Source organism: Carettochelys insculpta, chromosome 24 (assembly GCF_033958435.1).
Source record: "Carettochelys insculpta isolate YL-2023 chromosome 24, ASM3395843v1, whole genome shotgun sequence".
NCBI classification, from domain to species: domain Eukaryota; kingdom Metazoa; phylum Chordata; order Testudines; family Carettochelyidae; genus Carettochelys; species Carettochelys insculpta.
The window spans coordinates 2,027,128-2,040,876 of NC_134160.1; the positions used below are offsets into that span (position 1 = coordinate 2,027,128).

A 13,749-nucleotide genomic window follows, 5' to 3' on the forward strand; every position below is an offset into this window, starting at 1 on the left:
TTTTCATTCACGTCCACCAACAGTTCCACTCTCCTGGGGCCCCAATCGCACCATAGCCCTGAGCACTTTCACCTCCTCTCTCTGCACCCTCTGCGAGCAAACCCCCAAACCACCTCGAACGCAGAGCCATGGGAAGCCTGTTGCTATGGCTCTGACGTGCCTGTTTACAAAAGTAACATGCCGCTAATTGTCATGCTTAAAATCCACTCCTGCTTTTAAAAGCAGCGACATTTGCATGCGTTATTAATTCAATACAGGCTTTGTTTGATGAGATGCACAGTCTGGGGCCACTTCCAAATGTGCACAGGCGAAGCAGCCACGTCCCTCCCATTGAACGATGGGCCACACGTCAGCTGGTGGGCCCTCCATGCACCAGGAAGGTCTCTCTTGGAAGCTCTAGTCCCCATTAGCCCTCCCTCTCCTTTTGATTAGTCTCCTTAATTGAGCCGCTTCGTAATGGCTTTGCTTCCATTTTGCCTGCCACTCATCCATATTTATGGGACACGGAGACAGCCTTGTTTTGGTTGTCTGAAGGGGTCCTCGGGGTGCTTAATGCAGCACATAAATGAGCTATTATGGCCACGCTTGGCTGTTTATCATTTCAAAGCTCATAAATTGGGATCGTGCAGAGCAGACGGCTCCATTGTGGCTCTGCCTTTGAAGTGCCACTCTGCCTGGTGCAATGCAGCTGGAGTTTGCTGTGGGGTTTTTCCCAGTCCCTCGAGTGGCTCCTGATGTTATCTTGTTGGGCTACATTTCCTGTGCAAGCCATTGACCATCTGTGTGCTACGGATCAGCCTGAGACGGGCTTTGCCAGAGGCACAAATAGCAGGCAGGTGCCCAATTCCCACTGCGAGTTAGGCATCGCTGCCATTCGTGCCTTGAGAAATCACCTCGCACAGTCTCCAGCACCCTGGACTGCTCCAGCTCTCTGGGCAGGCTTTGGTGTCCAGTTGCTTCCTAGGAAGAGCGTTTTCCTGAAAGCATCCTTCAAAGAGCAGCCCACTTTTATTCCACTGCCATTTCAGCCACATACTCAAAGTGGAGATTAATTATCAAACTGCAGTACCCAGAATCCATTAACCCCAATGTTACAGCACTGCTGCTGCTAGCTGCCCTCCTGGGTTCTCAGCAGCGTTTAGGAACAATTACCTGGGCTTAGCGTGTAACACCCTAATTACACATATAGCAGTTGTCAAAGTAAATGCTGCTTTTCTGGCAGAGTATTTGTTCTCTCCGGAACATCAGGGCTGAGGAAGCAGCTGATTCTTCTGACATTAATGTAAATCAGATGTAACTCCACAGAAATGAAAAGATGTAACTAGTCCCAGGGCGTTTGGCGGGTGAGTTAAAGGTTGGCACTGGCAGCGATAACTCTTTGCTTACCAGCCCTCACAATGAAGCTCTAGCAAGTGACCATATTTAGAATGTATCTAACCCTTCCCAGCTTCCTGTCATTCTGCAGACATTAACAACAGCTCTGTTGGAAAGAGATGGGGTGTTCGTACAGCGCTGGGGTGCTAGTCTGTGACCGAGACTCCTCACGCTACTGCAATACAAATAACAAAGGGCAGTAATGATCCATATCACTATCCCCAGCCTGCAGATGAGGCAACAAGCAGAGCTGGTTTGAAAAAAACAATGAAATTCAAAATTTATTTTTAGGGTGGGGGTGAGAGTCACTTTTTTCATGAAAATTGAATGCCATTTTCTAGACATGTCCATGGTCATGCAACAAGTCAGTAGCAGTGGTGGGGGGACCAGCACTCAGTATTTTCTGTGTCCTTCGGTGATGCCAAAGGTTGAGCCACAGTTGACTTCAATAGGAATCTTGCCACAAGATCAACAATGACAATGGTTGTACATTTACATAACACCCTTGGTCGTACCTAAACAATTTCCAATGCAGACATGGATCCAGGCACGATATTTGTGTCCAGATCCCAGGGCGATGTTATGAGCCAATCCCTATTAGAGAAGTAACAGACAGCTGGTGAATTTCATCCCATAGCTCGCTGCCCAGTATGGGAGGATGAGGATCCCTGTGTGTCACTTGTACCACAGAGATTATTGCACATAGCACACAGCAACACAAGACACCAGACGTTCATTTCTGGGAATATTTTCCCTTCAATACTGTAGGAGGAGCTATGAAGGGAGCGCCAGAGAGAACACCAGTGGCTGAATTACCTTCACTGCTTTTACAGCTTCACAGTGTATGACCAGCAGCAACTATTCAGTCATGTCACCGCAGCCTTTCGTTTTCACTAATATACACCTAACATGGAGCCCAAAGACTTGAATTAGACCAAAGCGTTTCAGCCTTTAGCTATGGGGATCTGGAAGCTTCACCGCTCTCGCTGACACAGCTGAAGAGCTACAGAAAATGTGCTAGAGACCTGCAGGATTCTTCCCTGGCAGCTCTGTCCCCGACCTCCTGATACCACTGGGTGTTTTGCCATTGATCACACTGGGCACAGGATCACACCCTTCGCACTTCTACGGTGCCATAGAGAGAAGCTACCAGACATTTAGCAGGGAATGAGATGTTCATCTGGGAAGATGAACACAGGCTAATTATGATTAGCGAAGTAGTTGCTGTGATGAGTAATAGCATTATCTCTGCTCTCTGTCTCTGCTAACAATGCGGAACGTTGCTAGATGGACTCACTTGACATAATGACTGTGTTTGATTTCTTGTGTGGTTTGAAATTAGAATTCTAATACATTTTTAGATTTATGAGTTTACTTTTCCTGCTTCACAGTGGGGACCAAAAAAAATCCCTGAAGCTCATCCTGCTTTTCCTTTCAAAGCATTTTAAAATGTATTGATTAAACCTAAAATAGAAAAACCTTTTCAATGGATAGCAATAAAAGGCACAAAGGAAACTGGAAATGAATTGCCAGCTCCCCCACAGGTGGCATGACATTAGGGAACTGACCTTAACAAAGAGGAGATGAAAAATTATCCTTACCCTGGGCCAACTGGTGTATTGTACAAGGGATGGCTCTGCCAACCCCAGTGCACATCCACAGGGGCATATGCCTACGCACTCAGCATCAGGCTGAGTGGACTCCCAGGCAAAATAAAGTGTGGAGAGCTCTTTGCCCAGGGACATGCACTGGCTCTTGCTTGCCCCTAGAGGGGGAATTGTTCCCCAGCCTGATGGGGGATTTTGGCTGCCTCACGTGTACCTGCACTCCGTGGGGGGAGCTCTCTCATTTTCTGCCCCTTAGTGATAGGAAAGGGTCAGAATGCTCTGATCTGCTTGGGCTTGTGGCCAGAGTACCAGGAGGAGGCGTGGAGGGAGGGATCTGTAGAGCTGCCTTCTCTCTGGGGCTCCACTTTGAGGTCTGGAGCAGGCTTGCTTTCCTGGTGTGGCACCCCGCAGTAGAGGACCATGTAAATACCAAGAGCAAGAGCTGTCTAATGCTAGCACCGTGTGGGACACAGTCTTGGCTCCTGGAATGGAAGGGGCTAGCAGCATTACCTCCTGGGTTTTCTCCTGCCTCTTTGACAAATGTAGGGAAAGAGCAGCTTTGACTCCTGCCTTCCTTCCTTGGGCAAACTTCCCATTGCCGAATAATTTCTTCTGAAGGTCTTGGCCAGACTGGCCTGGGGGGGCCTCCTGCTGAAAGAGCAAGCTGGAGAGCAAACCCCATTTGCAGCTACCCTGCTGTGAGCTAAAATCAGCTACTGGCATCTGCACGGTGCTGCTGGGGAGGACTGCAGGGACTGTGTGCAGCAGGACCTTAGGGCAGGGTGGCTGCAGAGTGCTAATGGGGCTGAGTGACTGGAAAGCGCAGGTGTGGGTGGGGCAGGCTATGCGGTGGGTGAAATGGCTTGTATGCCCTTTGCAAAGCTCTACAACAGCCCTCAAGAACAGTGGTTTGAGCATTGGCCTGCTAAGTGCAGCGATGTGAGTTCAGTCATTGAGGGGGCCATTTAGGGGCTGGGGCAAATATATTGAAAAAAAAAATGTCAAGAATGTTGCTTGGTCCTGCTAAGAGGGCAGGGGGCTGGACTCGATGACCTCCCAAGGTCCCTTCCAGCTCTGCGAGATGTGTAGCTCCATATATATAACACTCCAGGGCTGAGTGCTTGCAGGCATGGGCTGCCAGCAGAACCAAACTCACACCTGAAAGAACCCTAGCTACTGTTCGTATTATTCCTCTCATCCCGTCATTGCCTACTGTGCTAATGTTACCACCACGTGTGCCGCTGAAGGGCAAGGATCAGAAGCCTCATGTCTGGAGTTAACTAGGACAGGGCCAATCCGTGCTGCTTCATTTGCAGAAAAGTCTCTGTATGGCTTCGATGGATGTCACACGTCTGTCACTGCGCTCCGAGGCACAACAGGCATTCACAATTACACTGCAATCAGACCCTTCTGAAAACGCTGCCTGGTGATTCCAAAGGGGACATTCTGGATGCTCAACTGCACTTCCTGGTGCACTGCGGATCCAGGCCAGAATGAGCCTGTCGACCTGATTATACCAAAGCACCTTGAAATCTCCAATGAGTCTGGCTGTGCCATGTCAGTGTGTCCATTCCTCCTCCAGCTGAGGGTCTTAGCCCCGGAAAAGTCTGAAGCCTGGTTCTCATATGACACCCCAAACCAGAGTGCTGGGATGAGCTAGTACTCATTTCCTCCTTGTCATTTATCATTTGCTGTTCCCAGCTTTCCATCCAGTCTCCTTCAATCTCCTTTGTACTGAAAATTGTTCAGATTTGCAGCAAAACCCAAAGCCTGAGTCACCTCACGATGTCTACAATGTAATATGGATTTTTTCCTCTCCGAATGCTTACAGGATGCAATTCTTTATAAATCCCATTGCACTGGCAGTTTCCTTCATTCCTTTTCTTTCTAGCCAATAGATTCTGCTTCCACCATTTTCCTTTGCTCTGGTGCCCTTTTAAGGCATTTCTAGCATCCAGTGTGCTAATAGTTGTATCCGCATGAAGAGTGAGAGATATCACGGCAAAAAGGCTGGATTTATTTATGGTTTCTATATATAATGGGAAAAATTCCTGCTCCTGGCCCCTGCAAAGCCTCTGGAATTTCTGTTCTTGAGAGAAGAATGCAGACAAAAGAGTTACCCCTGTCATTCTAAGACCCTGGCCTCCCAAACTAGGCAGCAGGGGCCTCTGTCGACACTATCATCATAGGTCAATGACACTTAAAACCAACTCCTGGACAGCCTAGAGGGAGGTGACATATTTGGTGATCCATCACCCCTTTTAATCAGTCTTTCCTGCTTCTTGATGGGGCTACTGCCTCTAGCCCCCCCCGGCTCCCCAAAGAGCCATAAACATTAGAGAGACGGAACAGCTTCATGGAGGTAATTTGTCTGATGAAACTCATACAAAAATCCAAGACAGCAGTGTGGCTGGAGGTTTCCTTCAAATCGCCACCTGCTGCTCTTAGTCACACAATCCCCAAATTACTACTAATCAGGGGAAAAGGCAGAGAGGTTTTTAAATATTTGAATCCTGACAAGGGCCATGCCGTCCATGAGAGACTTCTCAGGACATGCAATTTAGCATCAAAGTACTTTGTGATAGGTCCTGGCTGTTCTGCTTACGCCACCTTTGAAATACTCGCCAACTCTCCCTGCATAGAGAGACCAAAATAATTGTATTTTCTCCTGAACCATTTCACTTGAAACCTGTTCCTCAGTCGGGGGCCATGGGGAGGGAGTAGGAAATGAATCCTTAGCAGCCTCTGTTTATTATGGCCCCAGCAAGAAGGACTGAAAGAACCCTTCATTATGTCTCCCTTGCTTTAATGGCCCAGTGTGCCTTTCCAGGCACTGAAGTCACTGCCTGTGCTTTGCAATCTCCTGAATATTTCTCTGTAATTTGAGCAGCGCTGCTAGGGTCTCACTCAGAAACCTTGAAGTTTTTCAGCAAGTCATCTTATTGGGCTCATTTGATCTTCCCAATTCCTCTTCTGTTTTATATTCTGTCAGTTGGCAGCAGAGAAAGTTTTTATCTAATGCTTGAACTTTGGCTTTAGTCAATAGGTATTTTATGTACTCTCAGTTTAAACCATTGGCAAACGTGAGCCCAAGCCATTAAAGAAAGGGGCAGTTTTTAAAGCTGACTTTGATGTCAGTACAATTTTTTCATCCTTTGTAATTTTTTTTTAAGCAGAAGGCAGCTGGGTGCTGAGAACAGATAGATCAACTGGTGCCTAGATGGACCATTATTGTTGTAATGCTCAAACCAAAGCAGAGTGCTGCGCAAACCCAAGTGAGAGAGAGCTCCTACCCCAATGATCTCACCCGCTAAACAGACCAGGCAAACAATGAGAGGAAGGGGAGAATATTGTCCCCACCTGATGGATAAGAAACTGAGGCACAGAGGGAGAGGCAGTGACTTGCCCAGTGTCACACAGCAGAGCTGTGGCAGAGTCAGGAATTGAATACAGACCTCCAGAGTCAAGGTCATCCTTCCTCTCAAACGCAGCCTGGCAGTGACTGAGGCTTCAGCTAACAATGTGTGCGCAGAAACATAGACACACAGGACCGGACAAGATCACAGGATGTCTTCATGTCCAGCCCCCTGCTGAAATCAGGACCAATCCCAACTAAATCATCCCAGCCACGGCTTTGTCAATCTGGGACATAAAAATATCTAGCCATGGATGTTCCATCACTTCCCTTGGGAGATCCACCGTAGCACTCCCCCACTGCAACTTGAGACCATTGCTCCTTGTTCTGTCATCTGTCACTACTGAGAACAGCCTCTCGCCATCCTCTTTGGAACCCCACCGTCAGGAAGCTGAAGGCTGCTATCAAATTGCCCCTCACTCTTCTCTTCTGTAGACTAAGTAAGCCCAAATCTCTCAGCCTCTCTTCGTGAGTCATGTGCTCCAGCCCCCTAATCATCTTTGTTGCCCTCTGCTGGACTCTCTCCAATGCATCCACATCCTTTCTGCAATGTCTGGGTCCAGAATTGGACACAATACTCCAGCTGTGTCCTCATCAGCGCTGAATAATGGGGAATAATCACTTCCCTTGATCCGCTGGTAATGCGCCTACTAATGCATCCCACTATTTCATTAACCTTCTTGGCTACAAGGGCACACTGTTGACTGATACTCAGCTTCTCATTCATCGTGATCCCCTGGTCCTTTCCTGCAGAACTTCGGTGGCTTCAGGACAGGGGCCCATGTCAAAAAATCTTCCACCAAATTGATACCACTTGCCCCTTTGTTGGTAGTCTTGGATCATAAGATACATGTCCATGGCAGTTGGGGGCTGACACAATTTAGTAGGGCAGCACCAGGAAAGCCTGCATTGCTACTGCTAGTTGGGTACCTGAGTGAAAATGTGTGTCAGTTGTGCAAAAGCACTGTTGTAAGTCTCCAGCGCCCAAAATAGACTAATGATGTCCCATGAAACTAAATAGAACAGCACCTGGTGTAGAATGCTGAGTTATTTTAAATCACCTCGCCTAAGACAAACGCTGGGCTGCAGGATTGGAGGCAGAAGCCACAGGGATTTCCGAAGGAAGCTGAGCTGATAATAATTAATATGTCTGGTTCAAAAGCAATTATGCCAATTATGCCTTTAATTTAATCATGGAAAAATTGGGGACTCTGAGAAAATGTGAATAAACAGCACTAAAAATATTAACATCTCTCCTGATGAGCATCATGCCTGAGTGAGCTGCGCTAAGAGCTGTACTTACCCATCCATGTTAGGCAGGGCTGTCAGCGGTGACTGCTGGGCAGAGAGGCGACAGTACAGCATGCAGCTGATTTTGTCTGCAAACTGATGAGCTAGGCATGAGAACAGACTGGTGCAATTAACTGACTCCTCCATTCACCACCTGCACTAGGGCTACACATCTCAGAAGCCAAGATGCAAGCAGAGATATTGGTGGGTTTACAGATGAGGCTTCTGTTAAGTAACCCACTCAAGATGCCCCTGGCTTGGCAGGTATTTGCTGTGTTAAGCGCATCCTAGCTCTGGGTAAGTTTTTGCAGGGCTACCCCAGTGCAGGGAAGAGAGGTTACACTTCCTAGAGCGACAGGTGGTTTGGAAAAGCTCTTGTGTTTGTGCCTCATCCCGCTCTCTCAGCTGCATGCTTCTGTTGCCTGTGTGGGACTGGGATGTCTTTGCCATGATTTCCAAAAGCTGCTGGTGATTTTTGGGGCTCAGCCTGAGACACCACTAAAGGGCCCGGTGCCACACTCCACTCCCACATCTGAAATGCAGGTCTCTTTATCAGGAGTCTCAAGTTGAGCTTCCAAAACTTGTGGTTTCCTGAACCACTAATCACATCTGAAATCCTTGGCCAAGCTTGTCTGTGCAGTGAGTGTCATAGGCGAGCTCCAGGTGCATCACTGCTCTGCCTGTCTGGTCCATTACCCCCTTTTCATGCCCCCCCCGTAACAAATTCTTACTTTCCATCTGCCCTCCCAGGTTCAGCCCCTACGAATGGTATGACGCTCACCCCTGCAACCCAGGCTCAGACATTGTGGAAAATAACTTCACCCTGCTCAACAGCTTCTGGTTCGGAATGGGAGCGCTTATGCAGCAAGGTAGGACTGACTCCCCTGGCCCTCCGCCTCCGGATGCCCTCTGCTGTTGTCTGTGACTGGTAGAGTTTTTGTTTGGTACTTGAGTTTTGACAGGAGCAAGTTAAAACATAGTTGTGCTTGTCAGAAACAACCAACTGTAGCCAAAAGAATAATGCAGCAGCCCTGGGCCCTGGTTGTCACACAGCGATAGAGCCACAGAGAGAAGCTACGTCACAGCTCGCTGACAAGCACAGACATTGCGTTTGAAATTGTGGAGTTTGTCTCTTAGCAATTACAGAAGTGCTTGTCAACACCAGCTTTTTGTCTCTGTGCTGGGAAGGCTGCTAGCTGCAGGAACGGGGAAGATAGCTCTCCGCTGACAGTTTTACGGCTCATGGTATCCACCGTGGGGTGAAGTATTTGTCTCTCCTGTTACTTTTGCTGATTGAGATGTACCATGCCCATGTGGTTAGCGCAGCAAGAAGCAATTCTCCAGAGAGTTGCTTGGATTGCATGTGTTGCATACAATTCAGGGCATTGCGTTATCCAGCTGCATGTGTTGCACTCAGCCTAGTGCAAACAAGGCCAGTAAGGGATTAATTAGATAAACACTTAAGTGCAATTAATCTGGTCAGTGGAAACTAGCCATGAGTTGGAGATCAGGAGGGTGGGAGAGTGTTCCCTGTAATCTGAGTACTTGGACAGCCACCCAGGAGAGATTCCAGCACTTCCCAGCTGACTAGCAGAGCATCCATAGCACCAACAAATGGCTGTGTGTTTCTATTGGTGGTTCACATCTGCACATGCACATAACAGAATTTATTCCACCCATGGATGGACAAAGTTAGTGGGAACCCTGGTGGGGATTGTGTAGGTGATTAGTCACTTGCCATGATTTTCATGTTACTGGTGGACTTTGTGGACAGCTTTGTGTAGCAGGTGGGAAATAGGGGGAAAGGGCATTAACATCAGCATGGAAAAGATCTGGGGCAGGACTAACCCAGCCTGAGCCTCTAGTTCTGAGGCTCTCCGGAATGCCTGAACAACTCTTCATCTGTCAAAGGAGGCTCCCCCTGGAAAGACAGGAATGCTCTTATTGCTTCACAATGGTGGCAGCAGCCTGTTCCCCTCCCGCTCTGAACTATTGGAAAGAGAGGTTGTTTCCACTGTAGGAGCCACTGTAGTTTATTTGGGGAAGCGCCTGATCAAAGGCAAGAGAAGCTGAGCCAGTGCAGAATGGAACAAGCACTACCAAGAGGATGGTTAGTTAAAGCCATGCTGCCCGATCTGCCATCAGCAGAGACCTCCAACTTCATGCTTTGTTCCCATTGTAAAGAAGCCCCCTTTCTATTGTCATGCCCTTCCTACTCTCCAGGTTTCCAAACCCCCGGCCCTGTTGAACTCCTGGTTGTGTTGCAAAGCCCATCCGTCTGAGCTGGCCTTGGCACTGGACAGAGGGTGGTTTCAATCCAGTGGGGAGGGATGGTGGCAGAGTGAAGCTGGACTAGTCCTGTGGTGATGACTGGATGGTGCTCAGCAGGACAGGAGACAGAAGATGCTGGTGCTGTATTGCATGGATTATTTTGGCTACCTCAGTGACAAATGGAGTTTGATGTTGGAGTTTTGTATGGGTGCTGAGCATGCCTAGAGCATGGGGCAACATCAGTATAAAGAATAAACAATCAAGTGACTTACTAAATCTTCATGGTCCAAGATTCAGCCAGGCCTGAGCCTCAGCTCTTTGGGTGAGTGAAGTTTTGTACCTGCTTCTCTTTGTGCCTGTGGTTTACCGTGAATGCAGAATCCCCCACGTAGACACCTTGGAACCTGGCTGTGGCAGCAAGTGGGTAACTTATCCACACATGCAAAAAAACTCCATGGTCTGGGGGCAGTTTATGTAAGCACAAGCTATGTTAGAAATAGGGAATCTATCTTCTGAAAATAGACTTCTTCAGAATCGGCTAGAAGCGTGTGTGTGTGTGCGAGAGAGAGAGAGAGAGAGAGAGACATATCGATCTACTTTGAATATTAAAATGAGGACACATGATGTCACTGTGCACCTCAGCAGCTTAAATTCACCAGGGGAGCAGTAGCCACTCACCCTCTGATCTCCTTCTTTCGCTGTTGAAACAGCTTTAATAATTTAAGCAATTAATTTACTTTCAGGAAGATCTCACCTGCCTCATACCATTGACTGGCTGGTAGTAGAATCAGTTGCTACACAATGCATGAGGCTAGGGGTGCCCTGTTTCTTCCCATGTGGCTACTCCATGCTCGCATTGCACTGAAGGGAGAACACACAATGGATAGACCCTAAAACAACAGCACCCTTGGGCTATGTCTAGATTAAAGGGTTTTGTTGAAAAAACCCGCAGAGCATCCAGATTGTGCAGTGTGTTCTGTCGACAGAACACAGTGCTTTCGTCAACAGCTGTACGCCGTTTGCCACAAGGAAGAACGTCACTGTCGATGGAGATCCTCTATCCAAAATATCAGCTGGTTTTCAGTGGAATGAATTGAGAAGTTAGACAACTAAAACCACATTCACTGACCCTTGGCACAAGAAATTCCTAAGTACTCCTGTATGGTAGCAGGTCTTCCCACTGGAGTGCTCATTTTGATAGATGCCATAGCTGCCAGTTAAATAAAGTCCAATTGAAAGTATCTGTTTCCTTAACTAGCCATGTAAATGCTCATCTCCTAGGAAGAGCTGTCCAATGAAAGCACAGTCTGTGGTGTCTTTTCTCTTCCACAGGTCTTCTCCATATCCCCAAATTCATCTGTAAAGCCCTGCAAATCCACAGATATTTGCTTTATTTCTGCAGGTACCTGCATCCCCCAAGGTGGATGCAGATTCCCCATGGATCACTTTTGCAGATGTGAAAGTGATTACCAATTTTGAATTTGCAAAGGGCTCTACCCATCCACGCCCCTGTCTTGAGGAAGCTGTGCACCATTTAACAGCTATTCTGGGGCACTCTCCCAAACTGCTCTTTGCTGCTGCCTGCATGAGTGAAAGTTCAGGGGGTTCTTTGCTAATGTGGTTCCAGGAACCTTAACAATAGATGGATGGAACTGAAAGTTGGAAGACCCTACATCAGGAAAAGTCTCCTGTTAAGGCTCTGCTCTCCTTGGAACAGCTCATTTCAAACACCCACTTTCCAAGCAAGTAAACCAGACCTGACACTCTGTCGTGGTCTAACACTGAGACACATTATGTGGTGGAGACCCAGCACATGGGGCATAAAAGAATTATCCAGGCTGGAAACAGACAGCTGCAGGATCCCTTTGTTCATGTGACCAGCTATGTTTAGAGCCCCAGTCTCAGGATGCTTTCCCTCTTGCAGAGATTAATCTGCTGCCATCGAAGTGAGAGGCCACCAAGGGAACTTGGGGACTGACATGGGGGTGGTGTGAGAGCTCAGCAATACCTAGGTATGTCTCTGTGCAAAGCAGGCATTAATGCTTGTGGTACTCTGCCTTACTTGGCTGTCCTTTGTCTGGCTGCATGGCCAGGAAGGACAGTGATGCTGGACCAGTGGAAGAACATCAGCTGACCAGATGTTGGAAAGAGACCTTGGCGGGGAGTGTACCTCAGAGAGGTGGGAGAGAAGAAAGCAATGAGAAAAAAATAGTTTGATTCCCTCTGGTTTTTAAAGGTTAAAAGGCAAGTCCACTTTCACAAGGAGAGTCTAGTCCTTCCCTCAAGACCCTGACCCTCCATCGACTCTCACCTTGGGAGCAATGCTGGGCTGCACCTGCATCGCTGCGCCCTGCTTTGCACACCGTGGGTCCAACGCAGGTGTAGTGCAAGCTGTCCCAGTTCCATGGGCCCTCTGCACTCTGGAAGAGCCAGGGAAACTCACTCCCTTCCCACAAGTTTCTGTGCAAGGGGGAAGGGCTGGCACAGCTCACTTGGCTCATCACAGCTCCTTTTCAACCTCTGCTTTTCCATCTGTGCTCTTCAGTCACTTGTCAAGTGCCGTCTGGTTTTGACGTTTGCCCAGATTGGTTTGCGAGAGGAGTGAACTCCAATGGCAGAGGGAAGGCTGGATTCAGATTGCAAGAGGTGCCGTGGGTGGCTGTGTGACTTACTAGGGCGACAAACCTGCCAGCTCTGCTGTAGAAAGAAAACTTCATGCTAAGTTGAAACTTGTCTCACTCACTAATTTCACAGAAGGCCTGGCCCAAAGCTCTCTGGAGCCAGTGAAAAAGCTCCCATTAGATTCATAGCTATAGCCATTTACACCAGAAGGTTCTCCCTATGAGTTACACTTGCCCAAATGGGGATGCTTGGCTGTCCAGTCCCAAATACTTTCAGTGTCAAATATGACACATATACTGGTCATGTAGAAGTCCCAGTGTAAGGATTTCTCTGAGGAGGCATTTTCAAGTCAGGAATAAAATTCAAGGAAATTGTGGTCTGGTTGCAGACAATTAAGGAACGGAGAAATGAAACTCATTGCACACATCGTTAATTAAGAATTATCTCACTCAGAGCCACTGAAAGAGCCCAAAGCTGTAGTGACACCCACAATATATATTGTTCTGTATTCCCCCTGCTGGCACTGTAGCACTATATAATAAAGATTCTTCCCTCAGCTGGGCAAGGTAAGTAGCCAGGAAGATGTTGTAGCAGGATGATTCATTTCCTTACTGGCTGCAATTAAATTAGAGGTCCTGTGATGCTATTAATTCCATTCTGCATCTAATGCCAAAATGATTTGCAAAGCCACACCTTCAGCCGCATCAAAGGAGGAGGTGAAACAGAGCAGGAATAAGATCTTGATGAGAACTGAAATGACAACTTTGCCTCTTCAGGCACTTAGCCTGGGAAAAAGGCTGCATTATGTACCATACTTGAATACCACACTCCTTAAATTACCCTGCAGAATCCCAGCTTTCCATGCAAATTCCAGATCAGAGATGTCTTCTGTCTGCAACTGTTTTAAATCCAGCCCCTTTCCCTAGTTTTAATAAGTGCCTCAGGAGGCTGCAGAAATATGCAACCCATTCAGTCCTTCATCTCCGTTCAGTCAAAGTCATTTCAGACATGTTACACCTTTCATGCAGTATAATACCTCCCACTTTTTTCTACCGCCAGCAGCTATTCAAAGTAATGGATACTGATAATTTCTTTCTTGCACTGTTTGATGTTCTGAACACTTGTATATTTGAATATCCCCCCACCAGAATGAGACCTTTGAGAAGTAAT

General features: G+C 47.6%; 1 protein-coding gene across 1 annotated transcript in view; it reads left to right on the forward strand.

Annotated features, from left to right (window-relative positions):
* Nucleotides 1–13,749, forward strand: part of GRIK3 (glutamate ionotropic receptor kainate type subunit 3) — a 225,250-nt gene that overhangs the window by 194,706 nt on the left and 16,795 nt on the right. The window contains exon 12 of the mRNA XM_074976648.1: nt 8,437–8,555. Within this exon, the coding sequence (XP_074832749.1) occupies nt 8,437–8,555 (119 nt within the window). The remainder of the gene's footprint in view (nt 1–8,436; nt 8,556–13,749) is intronic.